This window comes from Herpailurus yagouaroundi, unplaced genomic scaffold, assembly GCF_014898765.1.
Source record: "Herpailurus yagouaroundi ecotype Mexico unplaced genomic scaffold, PumYag 208, whole genome shotgun sequence".
Lineage (NCBI taxonomy): Eukaryota > Metazoa > Chordata > Mammalia > Carnivora > Felidae > Herpailurus > Herpailurus yagouaroundi.
This window is the reverse complement of record NW_024412439.1, coordinates 3,009,961-3,034,443: the sequence shown is the minus strand read 5'-3', so window position 1 is coordinate 3,034,443 and position 24,483 is coordinate 3,009,961. Positions and strand designations below refer to the sequence as shown.

The 24,483-nt window shown below is 46.0% G+C and overlaps 3 protein-coding genes across 5 annotated transcripts in view; 1 reads left to right on the top strand and 2 right to left on the bottom strand.

Annotated features, from left to right (window-relative positions):
• Window positions 1–200, bottom strand: part of TTC19 (tetratricopeptide repeat domain 19) — a 41,912-nt gene extending 41,712 nt beyond the window's left edge. Inside the window, exon 1 of one of the 2 annotated variants that reach the window (XM_040453108.1) lies at window positions 3–200. In XM_040453108.1, the coding sequence (XP_040309042.1) occupies window positions 3–160 (158 nt within the window). In that variant the 5' untranslated portion in view covers window positions 161–200. The remainder of the gene's footprint in view (window positions 1–2) is intronic. The other variant, XM_040453110.1, reaches the window with a different exon arrangement.
• A 105-nt stretch (window positions 201–305) lies between these two features.
• On the top strand, window positions 306–12,126 carry ZSWIM7 (zinc finger SWIM-type containing 7). 2 transcript variants are annotated; one of them, XM_040453114.1, is made up of 6 exons: window positions 306–509; window positions 2,998–3,019; window positions 4,572–4,674; window positions 8,865–8,969; window positions 9,659–9,742; window positions 10,496–10,605. In XM_040453114.1, the coding sequence occupies exons 1-5, from the start codon at window positions 419–421 to the stop codon at window positions 9,734–9,736; spliced, it is 399 nt and encodes a 132-aa protein (XP_040309048.1). In that variant the 5' UTR covers window positions 306–418; the 3' UTR covers window positions 9,737–9,742; window positions 10,496–10,605. The 2 variants fall into 2 exon arrangements, with proteins under 2 accessions (XP_040309048.1, XP_040309047.1); XM_040453113.1 differs by lacking the exon at window positions 9,659–9,742 and having other exon boundaries at window positions 308–509; window positions 10,496–12,126.
• ADORA2B (adenosine A2b receptor) overlaps window positions 11,778–24,483 on the bottom strand; it is a 25,789-nt gene continuing 13,083 nt past the window's right edge. Inside the window, exon 2 of the mRNA XM_040453111.1 lies at window positions 11,778–13,219. Coding sequence (XP_040309045.1) covers window positions 12,553–13,219 — 667 coding nt within the window. The 3' untranslated portion in view covers window positions 11,778–12,552. The remainder of the gene's footprint in view (window positions 13,220–24,483) is intronic.

Sequence of the window (24,483 nt, the reverse complement as noted above, 5' to 3'; positions counted from 1 at the left end):
GGCCCCGGCCGCGCGGCGCGACTCGGGATGCCGGCACCTCCACCTCAGGCGCGCGGCCTCCTGCCGGCCCCAGGAGCAGGCGCGCCGAGCAGTCCCGGCACCGCCGCCCCGCGGCCCGCAGGAGGCCTCGGCCCAGACTCGGGCTCAGCAGCCGGTACATGCTCGCGCGGCGTCCTCGGCGCACTGCAGGCCAAGCCGGACCCAGGCCGTCCCGCCCCCAGTGCCGAGCGCCCGTCGGATTGGCCCGACCGTGAGGCAGGAGGAGGCGTCGTCGTGGCCGCCCGCATGCGCGTGACGCACGCCGACGTCACTGCGCCTCGCCCCGCCCCCGGCCGGCGGCGGGAATCTTCCCTGGACGCTTCCCTGTCGAAGCGTCGCGCCTTCTGGGCTCTCCTAGGAAGCCATAGTTTATGACGCCATGGCCGCCTCCTTGGCTGGACTCACGTTGCCCGCTGTCGTGGAGGAGCTCCTGAGTGAGATGGCCGCGGCGGTGCAGGAGAACGCGCGAAGTACGGGCCGGAGGGCGTGCGTAGCTGCGTTGCGGGCGGTGGACCTGGCACGACGGGGCGGGGAGGCGAGAGGCGGAGTTCCCTGGGCCTGCGGGGCGCCGGGTTGGGGCCCCGCACCCGCGCTCCGTGCCCCGGTCTCTGGGTTCTTTATTCTGTCTGGTTCTATTACCAAGCCCCAGTTCGTAAAAGATAAATAGAAAAGAAAGGAAGGAAAAGAAGATCTAAATTTGTTCAGGGAGCAGCGCAGTGGTTCCCTGCAGGCCAGGGGGGCTGTAGGAACAGAAGTGCTGAGCGCTGTCCCGAAACCCTTCAGAAGGGGCATCGGGCTGGGACAGCGGAAGGCACGGGAGTCTGCAGGGACGTCCGGAAAGGTGGGGTTCTGAATTACTCAACTTGCCTGTAGTATCCCCGCCCCTAAAATCTTAAATTAATTTTAAAGTTAACCCTCTTGTACCCTGCGTGCACCAAATATTTTAGAGCCACAAAACCCAAATGCATACGCAATAACTGGAATTAACCGGGATCTTGTGAAAGCACCTTTTATTTCTCTGACCAGCAGAGGATGCTCTGTGACTATGCTTACCAAATCACCGAGGTGATCTCAAGATGTGTTCTCAGCATAGTAGTATTAAGACGATAATTCTAATGAAAATGCATTGACAAATTAGAATTACTTAACCAGTGTAAAAAGAGTCACTTAATAGCAGTTCAGGACTCAAAACTGCCACTGCTTATTCACTTGGGTGGCTTTTGTTTTAAAAGGACTGCACTTTGGGGGCGCCTGTGTGGCTCATTTGGTGAAGCATGGGATTCTTGATTTTGGCTAGGGTTGATTTCTTGGTTTTGTGAGATCAAGCCCAGAGTCAGGCTCCGCGTTGACAGTGTGGAGCCTGCTTGGGATTGTCGCTCTCCTCTCCGCCCCTCCCGCCTCAAAATAAATAAACTTAAAAAAAAAAAAAAAAAAAGGATTGCACTCCGAAAGGGTTTGTCTTGAGTTCCTGCTTTTAAAGGGTTGAGAAAAGTAAGCTGTGCTAACACAAGCATAGTATATTCCCTTAAAAGGTTAGGCCAGCCAGGTATTCAGACATGTTCAAATCCCCAAAAGAATGGGGAGAAAAACCAATCTATTAGCTCAAAGAGTGGTTGCAAAAAGCGGGTCTGTCTGAATGGGTTAATCTATACACAGTGACACTCTTGGAGAAGGCCCAATAGGTGCCCCTAATGCTCATGGCTGAGACTGAGGACCCACTGCCATTGATTCATGTTTATTTCCAGCAGAACCTTTTTCTGCTATTTCAAAATATTTGTCCCAGATAGTAATACACTCTTCCTGATCTGTATCCTTCAATGATAATTTTTTTGGATCAAGATTTGAGTTTACACTTGTATGATGATGTGATATGTATTGCATTTGGGCCAGTAGGAAGCAATTATTTGTCCTTTCCTGTGTAACTTTTTGTTTTCCTTGGAATTACAGCTGTTGTGGTTGTGTTTGTTTCTTTAATTTTCTGTGTATTTATCCCCAGTTCAACCTCAGACTCTTTACCAGTGTTCTAAATGCCTGCTCAAGATGTTCAGATAAGTGAGATGTTCTATCAATTTCATTTTCCTATAGAAATCTCTCCTAGAGCTTAGAGTTGATCGAACATGGGCTGACTGCTCTCCTGGATATCTCCTGAGATCTTCCTTCATTTTTATCCTAGGAATTCTCTTACCTATGTTGAGCTGTATGTGTAGTGTATCTACAATTTTCTTTTTCTGGGTTTACTATCTTATTTTATAGAGCACATACACTAGTAGTTTCCTGAAGAAGAATACATGAGGTGTACTTTTTGAACCTTTACATGTCTGAAAAGCTTTTTTTTCTTCTTTTTAATGTTTATTTATTTTTGAGAGACACAGAGAGAGACAGAGCACACGTGGGGGAGGGGCAGAGAGAGGAGACATAGAATCCGAAGCAGGCTCCAGGCGCTGAGCTGTCAGCACAGAGCTCGAACTCCAGAACTGTGAAATCATAACCTGAGCTGAAATCAAAGAGTCGGACACTTGACTGAGCCACCTAGGAGCCCCTAAAATTTACTTTAAAAGAGTCTTTATTACTTTAGCCCCCCTGCTTCATCCCTACCTGTAAAACTACCCAGTGCTACTAATTTCTGAGGATTTTAGGGGGGAAGAGGGTACGTTATTGTTTGGTTTTCTCCGTTGCTAGCTTAGGATTCAGTTTCCTCAGGTCTTGTGAATTATTTTCCAGTGTATCTTAGCAGTTGTCTCTCCCTGTCCTTTCATCCCTGGGAGTTTATGTTTAAAAAAAAAAAAAAAAATCCTTGTGTTATTGTTTATTGAGGTGTTTGGAAGAAGTAAAATTAGATGCATAGACTTAATCACCATCTTACACAAAAACCTTTTTGGTTACAGTCTTTTAAAGGTTTTTGTGCCTGTGGGGTCACTGGTTTAACATGATTAACTCTCTTTCCATTCTTGTTTTCAGTTCCTGATGAGCATTTATCATTGTAAGTATATATCCTGTTGTAATTTTTTTAAACCATTTTTTTTTTTTTAAGTTTATTTAATTTGACAGAAAGAATGTGTGCATGAGCAGGGGAGGAGCAGAGACAGGGAGAGAGAGAATCCCTAGCAGGCTCTGCACTGTCAGCCCAGAGTCCGACGCAGGGCTTGATCTCACAAATTGAGATCATGACCGAGCCAAATCAAGAGTCGGATTCTCAACCGACTAAGCCACCCAGGCACCCCCATTAATGTGTTTTAAAAGTCAGATCCTTTCAACATCAACTATTGATTTTTAAAAATACCCTTACTAAACTGAGAACAATATTTTCTTGACAGGATTGTTAAAAATCTGTCCAATAGCCAATACCACATTTGACAGTACAGGGCATTCTTGTGTTGTCTTATTTGTCATTTTTGTTTAACATTGTTCTAGAAGTTGTAGCTGTTAGCCTAACACCTGAAAAAGAAATTAGAGGCATACCTATTTGTAGGAAAAGACAGCTATCCTTATTTGTAGATGATACAACTTTTTAAAAACCAAGAGAATAAAGTTTTTGTATTACAGAAATTAAAAATTGTTTTCCTTCACGTACAAAGTTCAAAAATATAACTATTTTCAATAGCAACAAAAAGGTGAAAGCTACCTAGGAATAAGTGACATTTAATTGTATACGCATATGTACACATTTATTTATTTAGAGAGAGTGGGGGGGGTGCACAGGGAGAGGGAGAGAGAGAGAATCTAAAGCAGGCTCCATGCCTAATGCAGAGCCTGATGCAGGGTTCAGTCTCACAACCATGAGATCATGATCTGAGCTGAAATCAAGAGTCGGACTCTTAACCAACCGAGCCACCCAGGCACCCCAGTATGCTTATGTTTTAAAGGTCTAGAAAGATATATACCAAACTGTACCAGTGGCTTTCTTAGAGGAAAGAAAAGAGATAGAATTTAGGTTTAGAAAAGGTTTTAACCTTTTCTCTATTAAATTTTTTACAGAGATTATGCATTAGAAAAAAATTACTTTTAAAACAAAATAGGGAAATAATAAAAATGTAAATTAGCTAAAAATTTTGGGGAAAAGGGTTAATATTACTAGTGATCATAAATATGCAAATTAAATAAAATTTAAATAAAATTAAAAAAAATAGTAATGAAAAAACTTACAATACCACATGTATATATACGTATACGTATGCATATGTGTGTGCGTGCAAAGTATACGTATTCAATGTACTAAGTATAATAAAATATAAAAACGTTAACAGGAAGGAAACCAACCAATGCATGCAGTTGCCTCAGGGATGAAAGGAAGTTTTCATCCTTTCATGAAAGCACTATGAAGCACTATGAAGTATAAACAGGGTTTTATCTGCAAACATGGTAACATTCTGGGGGGTTAATTACATGGGTTTCTCCTATATTGCCTTTTTTTTTAATGGTTTTTTTTTTTAAAATTAAAATGAAATGAATTGTTTGCAACTGCCAGTTGTGATCCTTTGGGCGAAGTTGCTGAGGTGACAGGCAGTCTAACCTGTAGCCTCTCTGTTTCTCAGGCTGAAGTTCATCTTTGGCCCATCAGCCATTCAGGCCTTGGACCTTGTTGATCGACAGTCCATCACCTTAATCTCATCGCCCAGTGGGAGGCGTGTTTACCAGGTAGAAATCCAGAGGTGGGGATTATCTCAGCAAGAAATCCCTTAGGACAAAATGTTTTCATGAATCTCAATGGAAAATGATGACCAGCCTTAAATATTTCCTGGATTATAGAAGAACATTTGACCCAACTTAGTAAAATTAAGTATTAGTAATTAAGATAAGATAAATATGACTTATTAACCCTGCCCAGGAGCAACATACAGAACCAGCAATGATGTGGAGAGGCTGTTTTCTCAAGTCTAACGGAGCATAGTCGACTTTTCTTTCCCAGGTTTGATAACAGGCACTTTTCCTCAAAAAACTGGGTTGATATTTCCATCTTGTTCATTATCTGTCGCCTACAAGCAAATGCTAAAATATTTTGAGGTCTTTCTATATGCTCAGATTGATCTGTCAGAAGTGATCTTTCAAAACTACTGTCAGGTAGTATTCATTAAGTATACCAGATGTAGGCAGTCTAGTTGGACCTTAGTTTTGCCCTCTACAATTTAAGATAGGTAGATTTGTAAAGTAATAGCCTCTGAACAGACTCTGAAAGACTCAGATTTCCATGTCTTGTTGCTATTTCCCACCAAAAACCCAACAAGGTATTTATCTTTCAGGAAACTGAGATGCAGAAGAGTGAATTAACAGTCACATCTGGCAGCTGGGACTTGTAACTGCTGCCCTACAGTGTCTCTTTTTATATATAAATGGGGCCACATTCCATTCCCACTCCTCCGCCCCCCAATTTAGCTATATGATACCATGTAAGTGCAGTGAGATTGAGGGAAGGGAAGGTTGTGAATGAAGAATATTGGCATTTTGTGTCTGGCTTGGAAGGAGTAAAAAAGCCATCAGCTCTAGTATGTAATCTAGGTCTTGCTGAAGACCAGGAAGAGACGGGAGTTTTTCAGTGTTTGGATTCTGGTTTATTTATGATGAACTTCTCAGAGCTGAGACCATGTCCATTAATTCTTAGTGAGAGAATGAGCAAAGCCTGCTTGGTGCCTTTGGTTAGTGAATTAACCTGCCGTTTCACATGGTAGCATAACTTAACCAGTCTGGCAAAATCTTCATTCATGTCTTCATTAAGGAAAATGATGTGACTAATGTTGAGTGCCGCAGTTAGAAATTTCGGGTCGTATTTACTTAAAAGAGGCTGCCTGTTAGAATTTTGTCGGGGCGAACTTAGCAGATAAAATACCTCAAACAAAATGTTTCAGATTTTAAGTAATGACTAGGTCACAGACCTAGAGGACAGAAGGCTTAACAGATCACAGCTATTAAATGATATTGTGCCTGACGAGGTTTTTCCATTTCTCTGCCTAGTGTGTTTATTGGGGGTTTCTATGTAGCTAAAGTACCCGGAACAAGAAGGGCCTGTGAGTTTTTCCCACATTGTTTAGTTTGACTTTTTGTCTCCATTCCAGTGTTAGCATTACACCTGACCTGCACCTCTAGTCTTCTAGTTCTGTGATCTGGTCATTAAAGTCTGAAAGATTTTGTTTGAGATATTTTCATTATCGTTGCCTTGTTTCTTCCAAGGTTGCCACAGCTTACTTAACTTCCCTCATTCCCAGCCTGTACCATATCACATTGCTTTATTCATCATAAAAATGCTAACTTCCTAGTTCTGTGGCTTTCAGCTTGGACTTTGAATTAAATGAAGCTGTAGAAATCTTACGTCCACCCTCAACTGAACCTTAATGGTTTCCTTGTATACTAACATAGTCAGAATTTGGCTTTAGTCAGAGGTTCTCTGACATGATAAAAGTTGAGTCAGACACTATCTTGATATCCTGCTAGTCTCTTTCCATAGGTCAACCTGATACTCGCACTGTTCTCCTCCAGGTACAGTGGTAATTATTGCAAAGTCACCACCATGTTGTTGTCACCTGAGTCGCTTTTCTGTAAACTTTTTTGGTTCAGGTAGGGAGGGGGAGGCATTGGTCAGGAGAGGCTAAGTTATGCTGTGGTTAACAAATTCCAGCGGCTCATGAAAACAAAGTTTTGTGTCTCGTTCATGCCTCATATCCACTGAGAGTTCATTGCAGCTCTGCTCCAAAACATCGTCACGCAGGGATCCCAGCTGGTGTGGCAGTCCTTCTCTGGAATATTGTGGATCTCACAGCAGAGAGAAAAGAGGATGTGGTGTGTGCCAATCTTTAATGTTTCTGCTTGGCTACTCACATTTTATTGGCTGAAGCAGGTCACATAGCCAGGGGTATTTAATAGGGCAGGAATGTATAATCTTCTTTCAGAGAGAGGCACCGAACACAGGAAACAATAAATAATACATTTAGCACTCTGATGGCTCCTAAAAGGCTTGGAGCAATCATAAAATAAAACTATACTTGTGAATGGATGCCCATCTAGGTGGGTCATACTTCTTAGAACCCAACTGGAACCACAGCAGACGTCCTCCAAGTGAAGTTCATACGAGTCTGCTCTTGGGTCTCAGTATCCTATTTCCCACGTGTTACTTTTTTCTAAAATCTCTCCTTCTGGGGATGAACATTCCAGACTATGAGTGGGAGAAGTGGGGCACTTCCTGTAAGAGGAGGTCATTTTTCCATTGGAGGATAAAGCAATTGAATTAGATGATCCCTGAGGTCAATTTCCAGTTCTAATCATTTCTGACTCAGATTTTTACCTTATTATTGGGTTTATTAGTCATCTGATGCTAGATAAGGAAGAAGCAAATTCAAAATTTGCTATCACAACAGTGTTTACTGCCTTGGACGCTTGAACATTTTACTTTTAGTCTCAGCCAGCCTTTGAAAGCGTCAGGCAAGGGAACCTCTGTAGAATTTCTTCCCATCCCTAAGTCACCTGGCATTTATTCAGCATCATCCAGGGTATTCTCATGGATTGGGGACCCACAAAAAGAAGGGACCTGAGGAACCATTCAAGTGAGTGTAGAATTCCAGAGGCTTGTGCCTGCTTAAATTTAAATCCAGGGAGAAGAAACATAGGAGATAGATAAAGGAAGAAATCTAAAGTTTTATTCATCAGTAATAGTTGGAGACCTAAGAATTGTTCATGTCACTGCTGGATATTGGGTTTTTCCCCAGGATTAAGTGGAAAACAGTCTGCTTTCTAGCTGCTGTCAGTTTGACAAACGAGCATGACACTTCGAACACTGCTATTCTGTTGAAGCCTTACCTGTTGCTTTATTCTTTGTTGGGGAGAAAGAAGGAAGAATCTTAGGAGTGCTGACTTTTTTTTTTTTTTTTTTTTTTCATCCTGGCCTCTTCATTCAGATTGCCATCTTGGAGCCTAAAACTAATTTGAAAGCCCTGTGGCAAATTCCTAAGTGGCATCTCACGGTAAAATAACCCTCAGGATGTTTCTGCTTCCTCGGATACTGATGTTACACTTCCAGTTTGGAAATTAACTCCAGGAGTGAAGCCCTTAACATTTTTGGTTTGGGCTCCCTGGTGGTAGAGAGGCTTAAACAAGTGATTTCTCCGACAAGTTTGTCCACCACAGACACATCATAATTTCACTGTACGTCTCCTTTTTGTCCCTTGCCTGCCAACAAGGCGATGTGTTCTTGGACTAGGCCTCTTACCAACCCCTCCTCCTACCTGCGTCCTCTTGCCATCCTGCTAGGTGAATCGGCAGATCCAGGCGTGCCTCGTTCTGAGACCTCCACCCTGAGCAGCTGAGTCATCCCTTTTGCAGGCTTCTTTGCTTTATTTATTCTCCTTGCTCTCAAACGGTTTTCAAGAGGCCTTTCCTACTTTCTCTGGAAGACCTGTATTTCTGCCTCACTGCTTGCTCTTTACCTGTTCCACACTTTGTTTAGGTGTGCGGTGGAAGCTTCAGAAATGTACACACATGTTGTGCAATACCAAAGGCTGAGAAACACCACAATAATGTGTATCTGAGGGGACCTTTCCCGTCCACCTCTTTTCTAGGCAGCCCATGGAGTGGACCCTGTAAATCACTAGATGGAAGAACAAAATGGCTCATGTGGATGGTCTAACTAGCCTGAAACTCCTGTTTCGTGGTCTGAAGTCCTCAAGGACAGAACCTGTACATGGGGAAGTTGAGTTTTCACTTTTGTGTAAGACGTTACCGCAGCCCTTCCCAGTACGGTTTGCAGAGCTGCTCTGAGTCATCAGGCGGATAAAGTCAGGGGAGGGAAGTGCTTTTCCAGCGCACCTTTTGAAGTCTGATCCCATCTGTCCTTTCCTTTGTAGGTACTTGGAAGTTCTGGTAAAACGTACACATGTTTGGCTTCTTGTCATTACTGCTCATGTCCTGCGTTTGCCTTCTCCGTGCTGCGGAAGAGTGACAGCCTGCTGGTGAGGATGGGGAAGCCTCTTCCCACTGCAGTCGAATTAGGAGGGAAATTCTTGGCCCCCTTAGCATGGTTTGAGTTGTACAAAGTGAGAATTTTTACTACCTGTTGAAGCAAACGGTTTACTGTCCTGGATTTCAGTCCTGTCTTTTGGGTTTACCCTCCCAAAATGCACTGTCATTTTTTAGATCTACATTCATTTCCCAATTGTTTATTTTATTTTTTATTTTTTTTTTCAACGTTTATTTATTTTTGGGACAGAGAGAGACAGAGCATGAACAGGGGAGGGGCAGAGAGAGAGGGAGACACAGAATCGGAAACAGGCTCCAGGCTCTGAGCCATCAGCCCAGAGCCTGACGCGGGGCTCGAACTCACGGACCGCGAGATCGTGACCTGGCTGAAGTCGGACGCTTAACCGACTGCGCCACCCAGGCGCCCCTCCCAATTGTTTATTTAAAAGGTCACAGGTGAAACTTTGGGGAGGGCAACAAGGTAATCTTGAAAGTTGGCACTGGGGAATTAGACGGCCCGACAGAAATATGAACTAAAGTGACTGCTGGTGACTTTGCATATCCCCAACTCAGCTATGAGGTATTTCTTCCCACTACACCCATAAGACAGCCTGGCACTTAGCCATACTTGATTTTCACCACGGGGTAGGAGAGCACATTGATATTTCTGCCAATTTCACAGGAGCCCAGAGCACCAAGCAGGAGCAAGACATACTCACACAACTCCTTGTTCCAAAGGAGAACAGCATTACCCACCTAAGAGCAAGTAGCTATTTTGTCAGTCTTCCCAAGGAAGATTATAGTATCCACTCCATTCTTCCCCTTTCTTTTACACTATTAACTTTGTAACATGTCGGGAATGGCGGTGGGAAGTTGGGCATCTGATTGTTGAAAGGCCGCATTTGCAGCTGATGTGCCCTAAGTTTGTTTCACCTGTAAAATGACAGGATTAAATTAGGGCCCCTGCAGTATCTAAGCTGTGTGTTCTGTGACATAAGGCGCAGCACTTCCCCACAGGCTGCTGTCTTGAGGGTTCTGCTCACCACCCTCCCCCGTAGTACAGCACAGTGGTTAAGGGAGCGTAGACTCTGGGCACATGGGTAGAATGGGGATAAGACCTGTCCTCATGGGGTAGCTGACAGATTTAAGTGAGACAGTCTGTGGGAAGCACTGAGCAACACAGTAGGTCAAGGAACGTTCACCATCGCTGCGAATAGCTTTCTGAAGGCCGGAAGAAAGAGGCAGAGCCAAAGACTGCAATGAGGGGCCTGTCTTGCTTCTCACTGTGGGTGATACACCCTGTGCCAGCTGGGCCTAAACTTTCCCAAAACAACAGGCAAAGTAAAACTTCCTTTATCCCCTCTGATTTCCAGAAATGAATACATTTGTGTCACCTTTATCTGCAGTTTTTAGGCAGCAAGTCTTTAATCTGTGTGCCCACTGCTTTCCTACTAAATGTAGTGACAGGTCTTGGTTATCTCGGCCCTGCCGATTAACAGAGTTGTGTTTTGTATTCCAGTGCAAGCATCTCTTGGCAGTTTATCTTAGCCAGGTGACAGGGACCTGCCGACAGCTGAAGGTCTCTGACAAGCAACTGACAGACGTATTATTCGCAGAGAAGAAACAAAAAGCATAAAAGGTATAGATTAAGCATCATTATCTTTCAAAATAGAAGTCCCACCAGGAAACACGTGGTTCATGTGGAAGAGAGGTGAAATAATCTTCTGGAGACTTCTTGTTACTGTCCCTCTTCCCTCCTGGACAAGAGACTGTGAGTTGCAACCCAGGATGTGTGTATGGTTTGAAGTTCTGTACAGTTCTTCTGGAAAATCAGAACCCGCCTGTGAGGACCTTGGATAAATTTCTGAGGTGGAATCAAGCATTTTAGACTCAAACAAACCCTAATCTCTATCACACCCTGTCTGCAATTAGATTAAGTTACTGAAGTACTTAGTAATTTTTAAGAGGTTGGAATGGTAGATGAAACTGGTAAGAAAAAGTTTAGATGAGTTAAGTGTTACTTCTTTTCTTTGGGTCCAGGGAATCACTCTGCAGCAACAAAAGAGCAGAGCAGAGCTATGGCTAAGCAGCAGCAACTATAAAAAGACTCCGGGGTTTTAGTTTCACTGAGCTTTAGCTCCCGGTGGTGTTGCCAAAAAAGCTTACATAAGCTGTATTGTTAGAAAGGTGTATCTGAAGCAAGGAAAGGGCTGGTTTTGCTCTGCGTGCATTTCTGAGCTTTATAAGAAGCCAAATGAAGGAAGAGACAAAGTCATGCCCTGAAGGAAGTAGAGAAACCACCAAGGATTTCCAGTCTGAACAAGAAAATGGAAAAGAGACTCCAAGAGGAGAGTTTTAGAAGGGAGGGAGATGGGACTCGTCTGGACCCCGAGAGAGTGAGGGGTAAGGACAGATGGCAGTGAAGATGAGGCCACCTCAGCCCAGAAGAACTTCCTAAGGAAAGCCATTCATGGCCAGAACGGGAGCCTGGAAGGCCAGGCATGCTGTCTGCGGGGCTTGCACACCTGCAGCTTCCTTGTGCAGATATTACAGCAGTGAACACACAGAGGGGAGAGATTTTACGGCCCAGGAAACACGAGGTGCAGGTGCTGGAGAGCCGTGTGACCGGCTCACAGGTGGTGCAGCGTTCTCTGGTGGCCAGGGCCTTGGGTTCCGTGGAGGCGCAGCACACAAAAGCTGTCAGGACTTTCCTACTTGGGAAGCTTGGGCTGGGTATAAACTTCTCCCTTTAAGCAGTCTTCAGAACAAAGAATAGAAGGTAGATTCAGCACCCTGAGCTGGTTTTTTAAGTTTTATTTTTATTTCATGTCATACACATACACAGTTCTAGGATTTTACTTACTAAAATTTTCACACTTGGGTTCCAGCAACTTGGCCAAACGTCAGCTTGGTAGAGAACTAAAAATCACTGCCTAACTCTAGAAGGGGAAGACGCAGTCTGGAAGAGGAGGGATCGATCCCATTTCTCCAGTTTCTTCCTCTAGGGTATGGCTTTGCAGTATGCAGAGAAGAATGTTAGGAAAATTGTTATCTGATATTCTACTTCAGAACTTATTAGAGTGTCATTTCCCCAAATAAATACAGCAGTTTCTTGACTGAAGAATTAAACTTTTAATTTTCCTGGTCACCTTCCTAGGAATAAGTATGTATTTTTAGTATGTCCAACTTTTGTTTTTCCATTGCTTCTAAATTAAAAAATATTTGTATTACAATAGTTCACAGTGTTTCACAGTAAAATAGTTTCATTTTCTACCAAAAAAGAGGCAGACTCTTAAAAAAAAAAAAAAAAGTCTTTTATAATCCATTCAAGCCATCAGCATCATCCACACAGTGGGAGCATCCAGAAAGAACCATAAATACATTTGTGAGCCTTTGGAGCCTACTAATAACATGTACATATTAGCTAGGTATGTGGTGACTCCAGGGGAGTACTTAAAAGAGGCAGCCCATATGCTTACAAGGTGTAGCTGTCTTTAACAATGGGAATCAGCTGGTCACGTCCTGTCTGTCCCTTTATTGTGAATGTATGCCTTCTTAAAGAGGCCAGGACCTAGGTCATAGGCCCACATCGAGAGCAGGCTGCACCCCTGGCTGCCCATGCCCACTCTTGAGGACATCTGTCTGGCAAAGAACATACCTGGAGATGATTTTGTGAAAAGTATAGCGGAAGTCTCGGTTCCGATAGGCATAGACGATGGGATTGACAACTGAGTTGGCATGTGACAGGAGAATGGCCATGTTCATTGCCCACTTGGGCTTATCCTTAGCCCGAGCTGGCTGGAAAAGAGTGACACAGTTGATGGCATGTACTGGCAACCAGCACAGAGCAAAAATCCCAACGATCATGGCCAGGGACTTGGCTGCATGGATCTCCCGCTGGATGATGGTCCTTGAGTGGTCCATCAGCTCAGTGCGCTGAAGCTGCTTGCAGGCCACCATGAAGATATTGATGTAGATCACCAGCATAATGAGCAGTGGGGGCAGGACACACCCAAAGAAGTTGAAATAGACCATGTAGCTCATGGGGACCACATTCTCAAAAAGACACTTCACAAGGCAACAGCTTTCATTTGTGGCTCCATCCCAGGGTTCTGTGCAGTTGTTGATGGCACTGTCTTTACTGTTCCACCCCAGGAATGGAGTCAGTCCGATGCCAAAGGCAAGGACCCAGAGGCCAGCAATGACTCCTCTCGCTCGGGGCCCAGTGACCAAACTCTTATACCTGTCCAAAAGAACATCATCTGTTATCGTCAGTTTGCAGTACTCTGTAACCAGAGTCCAAGACCCCCACCTCTGCTTTTGTTCCCTGGCCTTTCCCCATGACAACCTTTCAGGTTCACCCTCAAAGGGCACCACAGCCTTTTACCCTCAACATGATACCTGCAAAATCAGTATGAACAGTTTTGCTCTAACAAGCTCAATAAGATTTTCATTCTTGACTTACTAGCTCATCTCTGTTGACCACAACGGTCAGTGGGAAGTGGGAGAAGTCTCAGAGGGTGCTTTCTAATTACCCACATACCGACTTACGAGCACAGGTCTTCTATAAGGCGCTGCTCGAAGTGGTGAGCTACATCAGTAAACAGAACACATAAGATCCATGCTTTTCAAAAGCTTACATTCTAGTGGGGGGGGGGGGGGATGACTTATAATGAACAACAAACATATCAGTAAGTTGTATGATATGTTAGAAGGAGAGGTGTGGTGTGAAAAGAGAAAAAGCTGAGTAAGGAAGACCAAGACTGGCAGGGACTGCGGTTTTCGAGAGGATGTTCCAAGGCAGCTTCATCAGTAAGGTGCCATCTGAACTAAAGTTGAAGAAGTGAGAATTGGAGCCCCCAGGAGTCACCACTCCTTGGTGGCTCTGGGCAAGAATCCTTCTGGTCCCCCACAGATACACAAGAGATCTGTCCCAGACGATGGGAAGAATCCTCCCTGAATACCTTTGGAAACTGCTAGAGAGCAACACTTCTGGTGATGCCCCTCTCTCTGTTAGGAGCAAAATGGATAAAAACTGGGAAATAACTTAGCAAATATGAAATCACTCTTAGTAATTTTAAACCTTTAAAATCTTACTTAAAATTGCGAGAAATCACAATACACAATGTAGACATTCTGCCATGAACTAGTCCACATATGGTTAACAGCAAAACTATAAAGTTGGCTATTAATAATTGATCAATAATATGTATTCAATGTAATGTATTGAGGAAATGAAAGAAAATCCTTCCTTAACCTCTAGGAAGAAAATGGGGAGCTAATTCGATACACATTACCTTAAGACCTGTCTACGGGAAGTGTCCAATTTCCTGTGCCTGCAGTATAAAGCCTATATTTCTCAGCATGACCCACAGAACCCTCCAGGCCTCAGCCCCACCTACCCAGTGCCTGCCATGCCTAGCCAGCGGCTCCCTCCCGGCCCATGCTGCTCGCAACACCGATGAAACACCTGTTCCTATTTCAAGGCTCACCTCCTGTCCTGATCACCTCTCAGGCTGACGCCACTCCCACTCTCTGGCCCCAGACACACACCTGGCATACAGCTTGTTTATCTGTTATGTGTGTTTTCCCCTCAACTAGAATGTCAACCTCCTGAGGACTAGGACCTTGTCCCTTTGTATTGGTATCCCAGGACCTAGCACGGTGTTTGACATATATAGTGGGTTCTTAATTATATGGCCATTATGAATACATATCTGATTTGTTGTCAAATCGGTTTAAAAGAAGATTCTACTTAGGAATACCTGATGCTATGGCCTGGACAGTCAGGAGAACCAGTACCGTTTGTTGAGGAAGTTAACAGAGACCTTGACTGGTAAGTGACCATGATCCCTAATCTTTTCTGCTCCCAAGAAGGGCAGCTCTCAGCAATTGGCAGCTCAGTTGTGGGGCCTTTACTACAAACGACCTGCTGGGCTCAGTTGCTCACTGAATTTTCCTTAGCCAAGAAATCCATCTATTTCTAAACCCTTTCTGTTCCCTTCCTCATTCAGGAATGTACAGCCATTCCTTACAAAAATGTTATTCCTGTCCATTACCTCACCAGAGAAGCTATTAGTCTCTGCAGGATAACAAGGCAGCCTCCCTAAAAGCCAGGCACTTAGAATCACAGGAATTTAGATTTATGAGGCAGGTCCTCAGAGATCAACAGTCCTGCCCGTTCTCTCTTGTTCACAGGACTCAACTGTATTTAATCAAGTACTGTTGAATATAGGCTAGTCCTGAGCCGGGATGAACTGTATATTGGCTAAGCAAATCCTCTTGTAGGTGATGGTCTAGGGGGGATAAATGAGGTGGTTTGGTCAACGAGACAAAAGGAAGTCTGCGAGGGTACTTCCGGGAAGGATGTTTACTTCTTGATGAAAGGAGGGAGACCCATGAGGAGAGCCCTTCCCCATGCCCATCCCTTTCTGCTCTTGATGCTCTTACGGGAGGCTGTGGTGCCTACAGCTGCAGCAACTATCTTATGACCACGCGGGCTGGCCTGGAGACAAAGCAAATGGCAAAGCAGAAGGAAAGAAACCCCAGAACCATCACGGCTGCGGCTCCACGTTCTAGTTAAGAGATCATTAAATATAGATTTCTGAAGCTACTGGTAACCTGCAGCCAAAAGCATACGAACTGGAAGGGACTCTTCTCTCTTCTAAGCGGAGTTCTCTCGTTTTACAAATGAGGAAACCGATACAAAGTCTGTGAGTGACAAAAGCAATAGGAGAACCAAAGAGCGAAGCTAGGTCAGGACTCTCAAGCCTGTGTTCCTTGCACCATATTACACTGCTGTTGTACTTGACGTTTTTTAAAGCAGTATTAGACACCGAGTATTCTGTACATGGAGGGATCACGGGGTGGCTTCCCACTAGAGTTCAAAACAAAACTGGAATTCACAAAGCTGCTGGATGCTGCAAATGTGAAAAACTACCTTTTTCATAAATGTTTATTTTTCAGAGAGAGCGCAAGCAGGGGAGGGGCAGAGAGAGGAATAGAGAGAGAATCCCAAGCAGGCTCTACACCTCCAGCACAGAGCCTTGCGTGGGGCTTGAACGCACAAAACAGTGAAACCATGACCTGAGCCAGAATCAAGAGTCGGACGCTCAACTGACTGAGCCACCCAGAGGCCCGTGACAAACTACTTTTATGCTAAATTGGCTTAGATAAGGAGAAGCAGAAGATTCCATCAGGGGAGCAGCTGGTCACCACTTTGTGAACCCCCAAACACAACCTCTCTTCCCTGTTATTTCATGCAGAGTTCTTTCTTTGTACCAAGCACTCTGCTGTCACTGGAAACATAATCATAGCCCTCGTGGGTTGTAAAGCTAACGAAAGAGACAGAAAGTAAACAAGTAAACACGCAGATGTGTAATTACAAATCAGAATGAGTTTGGCCAAACCAAAATGAATAGGATGCAGATAAGAGAAAAACAGGAAGACTGTGGACATAGGATGTCAGGGAAGGCTTCTTAAGCGGAGCTAAAGGTTTCAAAGGAGTATAAAACTTGAAGAGTGGGGAGAAGAGCATTCCAGGCAGAGAGAATGGAATAAGGCTTTCGGACAGGAAAGGATTTCACTTTCCTAAAGAAGCAAAAGGAAATGTGAGTGACCGAAGATCGGGCAGGGCCAGCCACAGGCCATGGGAAGGAAACTCGATTCTGATATTCCAAATGCCTTGGGAAGCTGTTGAAGGCTTTTAAGTGGGAACGGTAGTAACTTATGTTTTATAAAGGTCATGGTATGGAGACTGAATTTTAGGGAAGCAAGAAGGAAAGAAGGGAACATGGGTTGCAAGGAGATGAACATCAAGAGGACAGTGGATGTCGGTATCCTGATGAAGACAGTCAGTAGAGAGAGAAGATGGAGGGAAAAGGCAAGATTATTAGGGAGCTACGAACCCGAGGAGGTTGGAGGGTGTGGGTCCAGTGCACATGTGAAGGGACACTTCTCTGCTGTGGCTCAAGTAAGGACAACAGGGATAGCGCAGGAGGGGAGGGCTGGGTGGTCAAAAGGCAGGGGCAGCAGCCCTTTTGAGAGCTGCTGTCCCCTCAGATGCTCGGGAAGAAAATTCACTCCCTAAGGGTGAGGGCATGGCTAGGGCCCTTGAGTGGTCTCGGGAGTGGAAGTGGGAGCTCACTAGAAAAATGTGGCAAAGAGAGTGCGGCGGGGGGCACCTGGGTGGCTCAGTCGGTTGAGCATCTGACTTCAGCTCAGGCCATGATCTCACAGTTGACGAGTTTGAGCCCCACATCGGGCTCTGTGCTGACAGCTCAGAGCCTGGAGCCTGCTTCAGATCCTGTGTCTCCCTTTCTCGCTGCCCCTCCCCTGCTCATGCTCTGTCTCTCTCTGTCTCAAAAATAAATAAACACTGACACAAATTTTTTTTAAACAAAAAAAATGTGGCGGGATGGTGGCCACTGTGGCTTTAACAGTGGTTAACCGTGGTACAACAACTGTTGTTGATGAGGTACAGGCTGCATCGTGGAATCGGGAGACCAAAGGAGAGAAAGACTGAGGAGACCAAAGACTTGAGACCAGGGTGCGGGTGGGTGGTACGGTTGGCACGAATAAGGGGAGCAGGGGGGGTGGCAGCAGGGCGGGGAGAGGACAGGGGCAGTGTGTCTGGACATTGGCAACACCAAAGTTCCATGTCTACCCTGGAAAGGAGAGTGGAGAGAACCAAGAGAAAGAGCTCAAGCCCAAGTCCCCACCTGAGGTCTAGGTGTAAGCAGAAATAGGGGAAACCGTGTCCTTGGGGATGCAGATCTGGGTCAAGGCCAGGTGGCCAAGGGAACATTCAGAGAAGAGGTCAAAGAAATAGGGGTGCGGTGGTGACCCAGAGAGCGCAGTGCTTGGGAAGGCGAGGTGGGACTTTGGGTCTAGTCAGCCAGGGAATGTAGAGAGCATTGTGGGGTTGAAAATTAACAATTAGGGGCGCCTGGGTGGCTCAGTTGGTTAAGTGTCTGACTCTTGGTTTCAGCTCAGGTCATGATTTCTCAGTTTGTGACTTCAAGCCCCACCTCGGGCTCTGTGCTGATGGTGCAGAATCTGCTTGGAATTCTCTCTGCCTCTCTCAAAATAAATAAACAAAATATTTAAAAAAAAAAGAAAATTAACTGAATTATTGTTAATTGGCTGGGCTAAATACTTGGCTAAAGCTGACACTGAAGCCACGTCTCCCTTTTCATCTTTAATATGCCAATGGCACTTGAAACTCTAAAGTAGAAAAAAAAAGTTTATCATTCCTGTCTTTTTAAAAACATTTATTTATTTGAGAGAGAGAGAGAGAGAGAGAGAGAGAGAGAGAGAGAGCGTGCGCACAAGTTGGGGAGGGGCAGAGAGAGAGGGAGAAAGAGGATCCAAAGTCAGCTCCATGCTGACAGCAGAGAGCCTGACGGGCTCAAACTCACAAACCGTGAGATCAGATGCTTAACCGACTGGGCCACCCAGGCGCCCCATCATTCCCACTTAATCTAAGACAAGTCTTCCTTACTCACTTCCTCCCAACTGGTAGATAGAATGGGAACATTCTGGCAGCCTTTGAACCACACGAGCCAACGCTAGGTTTTGGAGACTTGTACCTACAGGCCCCCTCCCCCAGCCGTACAGAACCGCAGTAACACAGATCCTCTGCTGTCTAAGCGCCGCCTCCGCACAGCCCGCCCCACCCATCCCACTCAGACCAGGCCTCCGAGGTCAGGGCTGCTCTCTCTCCTGTTTACAGATGCAGACACTGAGGCTCTGAGAGGTTACGTGATTGGCCTCTGCCCTGACTGCAGTCAAGACACAAACTCAAACAAATCTGACTCCAGTTTTGCCAAAGGGAGTCGTTTTCATGCTCGGGAACATACAACTCCTCCACAGATCCCAGCTCCTGCCTCCACTGGTCCCTCAGCCACAGGCCCACCATGGGTGCAGCCAGCCGTGGGTCTGCTGCTTCACCTTCTCCCCTGCCAGAGCTGCTCGCTGGGTCCAGGGAGCCTCCCCTGTGGAGCCAGCCACGTGGGAATTAAAGACTTGAAGGATGGGGGCCCTGCTACTTTCTTGGGAAGCAGTCCTTAAAAGGCAGCAAAGAGACTTCCTGTATTCTGTTGGAGGACACAGCCGGGCCCACAGGAGCAGCGTGGGCTCCAGAAATGAAAGCAGTTTTAGCGCTGGGGCTCCAGTACCTATAATGGCACAACAGTATCCATGAGGCCTGTGCCTGGGCCCAGGTGGGAGATAGAGATGTTGGAGAAAGCAGACAGGTGTCCCTGCACTGGGCAGGATGCTGGAAGGGATGACCTTCGGGGTCTCTGGCATTCACGAAGGCTCTAGCAGCCTCCTGCCCTGTCTTCTCATCTCCTTCCATCTGGGCCCCCATCCTTTTCCTAAATGCTGGCCTCCTTCCTTGGCCCCACCTCTTGCTTGCAGATTTCATGCTTTGCTCCTTATACACCAGTGGCTCCCAGAACATCCTCCTGTGTGTGTGTGTGTGTGTGTGTGTGTGTGTGTGTGTGTGTGTGTATGTCCCCAAAACATTGCTGAAAGGCAGGGGCCAAGTGTTTTCCTGCATCTGCCCCTATGCTGGTCTCTGCTCTGCCACGGAGGGCCCCGAACACAGCAGTAAGGGCCGCAAAGCCGGACGTCTGCCCCAAACACAGGAGGTGTAAATAAAAGGCAATGAAGAGATGAATAAAGGAAGCATAAGCAGCTTTATTATTCCAAACAAGCAGGAACAACTGTATCCCACACAAAAAGGGTGTTCTGGGCAAGTCCACGTTCTGGGAAATGCACTGCTGTGCACGAAGCGGTGCTGTGATCCACCCGCTCTCCATAGAAGGGGCTCATTAGCTAAGGAGATTGATAGGAAAACAGTCACATGGGGGGAATCAACAAAGGGAACAGTGTGGACGCTGAGGTTACATAACGAAAGAGGAATCGCCAAGTGCCGCATAACAAGTGCTGGCCTATTTCTGGGGCAGGGTCTCCTCCCTCTCTGGCTCTGCAGCCTTGGCTCAAATCAGGCCACCTTCTTGGTCTCAGAGATCAGAGTGCCCAGCTCTCAGGAGCTCCTAGTTCAGCACATGCCCGAGGGCAGCTACCCCGGGCAGTGGCCCGGGGGCTGTGCAGCATCTGTGCTCTGGCATCAAAAAATGACACTGGGGCAACTGGCTCGCTTAGTCACCGGAGCGTGTGACTCTTGATCTCTGGGTCCTGAGTTCGAGCCCCATGTCGGGTGTAGAGCTTACTTAAAAATAAAAGCTTTAGGGGCGCCTGGGTGGCGCAGTCGGTTAAGCGTCCGACTTCAGCCAGGTCACGATCTCGCGGTCCGTGAGTTCGAGCCCCGCGTTGGGCTCTGGGCTGATGGCTCAGAGCCTGGAGCCTGTTTCCGATTCTGTGTCTCCCTCTCTCTCTGCCCCTCCCCCGTTCATGCTCTGTCTCTCTCTGTCCCAAAAATAAATAAAACTTTGAAAAAAAAATTTTTTTTAAATAAAAGCTTTAGGGGTGCCTGGGTGGCTCAGTCGGTTAAGTGTCCAACTTCAGCTCAGGTTTGTGGTGTGTCCAAACCATCTCATGGTTTGTGGGTTTGAGCCCCGTGTTGGGCTCTCTGTTGACAGCTCAGAGCCAGGAGCCTGGAACCTGGAGCCTGCTTTGGATTGTCTACCTTGCTCTCTGCACACCCCCCCCCAAAAATAAACATTAAAAAAAATTGGGGAGGGGGTGCCTGGATGGTTCAGTCAGTTAAGTGTCTGACTTAGGCTCAGGTCATGATCTCATGGTTTGTGAGTTCAAGCCCCATGTCAGGCTCTGTGCTGACAGCATGGAGCCTGGAGTCTGCTTAGGATTCTGTGTCTCCCTCTCTCTGTGCCCCTTCCCTGCTTGCCCTCTGTCTCTGTCTCTCTCAAAAAGAAAATAAATATTTTAAAAAAAATTTTTTTTAATAAAGATCTTTATTTTTTATTTTTTATTTTTTTAATTTTTTTAACGTTTATTTATTTTTGAGACAGAGAGAGACAGAGCATGAATGGGGGAGGGGCAGAGAGAGAGGGAGACACAGAATTGGAAGCAGGCTCCAGGCTCTGAGCCATCAGCCCAGAGCCCGATGCGGGGCTCGAACCCGCGGACTGTGAGATCGTGACCTGAGCCGAAGTCGGACGTTTAACCGACTGAGCCACCCAGGCGCCCCAATAAAGATCTTTAAAAAAGAAAAGAAAAATGGGGAAAAAGTGTCTGCAGAAACTACCTTCCATGCTGTTGGGACCTTCAGCAGATACAATGTGTTCAGAACACTTTACGAATACAGATGTCTTAAGTGAATGCATATGGAGTTCTGCTGCTGTTTCTTGAATCGTTTCCTGTTTGCTTAGGGACTTTTTTCTTTATATTCTGTTTGGCTCACAAATCGTACTCCTCTGTAAGACAAACATTTCTGCTTTAAAGCGTGTAAATAATCCAGTTTTAGAAAACCTCATATTCCATAAAGGTGCACACGAGTAATGACAGGACTTCCTGTAAAAACGGGCTTAGGGCAGACCCCTCAAAACCTACACAATTTCCTAACTAGACGACTTAACTCGGATCACCTGGGCAGGCAGTTCAGCAGAGCTAGAGGCTGCCACAATGAATATTAAAACGCAACCCAAAAATCTAGTAGAAATTCTGGAGAAACTTTAATGAGAGTGAGGTCAGTAAGTGCCCAGACAATGCAGATGAAAGAGCCGTTGTGAGCCGAGGGGCTGTGATGAAGTGGGGCACGGTGGGCAGGGCGGCCAGCCACGCCAGGACCACAGGCTGGGATGTGGCTTTCTGAGGAAGCAGGCCCAGGTACGGGCACCGTTTGTTTTTTTATTCCTCCCCGTTCCTGGGAGCCCACAGGGGCTCCTGCGACACAGCAGTCAAACGGAGGGCTTTTTCGTCTTCTGCTGAACCACGAGACTACTCCCCCATCCCAACTCCTTTTTCCTGGAAGAATCCATAGATGAACCAAGGCAGTGTGCCCTGAGCCAGCACGCTTCCCTCTTCACCCGTGACACGTACCGGAGCTCACGCTGCGGGAATTCGCACAGAAGCAGACCAGTGTGGACCGAAGTCCACTGCTGTGCTCCCCGGGCACCTCCGGGTTCCCACGGCACCCCTCCCCAAATACCTCCCACGAAGCCCTGTTTTCTGTCTCCTCCTGCGGAAGCATGCGCAATGGCAAGCCTGTTTCGTTCACTGTTGAATCCAAAACACCAATAATGGGCCTGGCACACAAGTGCTGAATAGAAGCCTGAGTTTATAAGAAGAGAACAGAACTCTGGCTTCTTAATCACATATTACGTGTTTTAACACCCACTTGGTAGCTCTAAACAAAACAAGGCACGGGGCGGGGGGAGCATGTGAACAGTCTTGAGCTTCAGCTTCTAGTTCACAAGAGGCCGTCTGTAAAAGAGGGAAATCTTTACGCTGAGTAGTTGCTTCCGTTTTTCAGATTTCTCATGGTACCAAACTAAAAAGGTTTTTAAAAAGTTGTCATGGACGGAAACATAAAAAAAAAAAAAAAATTAAAGGGGCACCTGGGTGGCTCAGCCAGTTGAGCGTCTGACTTTAGCTCAGGTCATGATCTCACAGTTCGTGGGTTCGAGCCCCCGTGTCAGACTCTGCGCTAACAGCTCAGAGCCTGGAGAGTGCTTCAGATTCTGTGTCTCCCTCCCCCCCCCCACTTCTCTGTCCTTCCCCCACTCGTACTCTGTCTCGATCTCAAAAATAAATAAACATAAAAAATTTCTGTTTTCAAGTTGTCATGGACAGAAAGAGAACTTGAATAGCACTGTATCTAGCAAAGAAATAGAATACATAGCCAAAAACCTTCCCATAAAGAAAACTTAAGGCCCGGATGACTCCACAAATGAATTCTATGAAACATTTGAAGAACAGATAAAACCATTCTTACACAGAAAGAAGAGACGCTGTTTGGTTCTGTTTATATGAACTTCAGGTCTGGGAGTGGGAAGAAGGTCTCTCATTTACCATTTACGATAAATGTATTGAGGGCCATCTGCCTTGTCCCCGTGGTCACGGTCTGGGATGGTCCTGGCTCTAGTGTACGGGGCAGGCTGACAAAAGGACAGTGCCTGCCTACCCAGCAGATAACAGGCTATGGTCACCAGAGCTTACCTTCAGGCTGTGCGCTTCTGATGAGGCTGGGGCCCTCAGCTACTCCGGCTCCTGGCAGGGACGGGGAGGGGATTCTCCTCTACTCTAACAAGTTCAGACGTGTCTGAATCCCAGCGATGGACCTGACTGGGGCCTGAGCTGAGACCACTGCCACACGTAAAGGTGGTCAGAAAGAATGCCAGGTGTCCTCAGTCGCCCAAGAACAACGGACGATGAGTATGGGTGGCAGAAAAGAAAGTTTTCCCCACCAGCTTACTATGGCAAGGAGACAGTCCAGAATGGTCTGATAGCGATTAAACCCACTGAGATTAAAGGATGGAGACCAGGACCAGGTCTCCCAGAGTTCATCTTTGAGGCTGTTTTTTGGTGAGTCTCCTATTACGGTTTCACGTATCGGGTGTGACCCAGGGACAGATCATGGTTGCTGGGCTCCAGACTCTGATTTTCTTTTTTTTTTTTTTAATTTTTTTTTTCAACGTTTATTTATTTTTGGGACAGAGAGAGACAGAGCATGAACGGGGGAGGGGCAGAGAGAGAGGGAGACACAGAATCGGAAACAGGCTCCAGGCTCTGAGCCATCAGCCCAGAGCCTGACGCGGGGCTCGAACTCACGGACCGCGAGATCGTGACCTGGCTGAAGTCGGACGCTTAACCGACTGCGCCACCCAGGCGCCCCCAGACTCTGATTTTCAAGTGAAATAAGAGTCCCTAAGAGAAGGGCCCCTGCCTGACACCGAACAACAGAAGAAAAAAATACCTTGTCTCCTCTCCCATGGCTAGGGTTAAAACACACTGCTTCAGATACAACATTATTTGTCAAAAGCATCGGCCTCTGAATACACAAACCGTCAGAAGACATCAGGAGGCATGTATTATCGATGTGTCCCATTACCGATGATGTCAACTTGGATCACCTGGTTATCATGGTGTCTGCCAGATTTCTCCACTGTAACTATTTTTCCCTTTGTAATTAGTAGATATCTTGTAATAGATACTCCGAGACTTTAAATATCTTGCTTCTCATCAGACTTTCACCAATGAGTTTTAGCACCTATTGATGATTCTTGCCTGAACGGGTTATTACTATGATTGTTGCCAAATGATGACTTAACTCAAGCATTCCTACTCATTAATTAGATGACGTTCTACTGTAAGCAAGAGTTCTTCAACTCATTATTAAAAAAAAAAGAAAATCTCCTAGTTCTGTTCATTGTGAGGGCCTAGAAAAAATGACGCTCCAGTAGCAATGAGCACACGGACCCATACCATTCTCCACTGAAAAGGAAATCGGGCTCCTTGGAAAAATGGCTGATCTAAAGGTGGAAAATAAAATGTGAGCTTGAAAAACCTTTCTGTGGC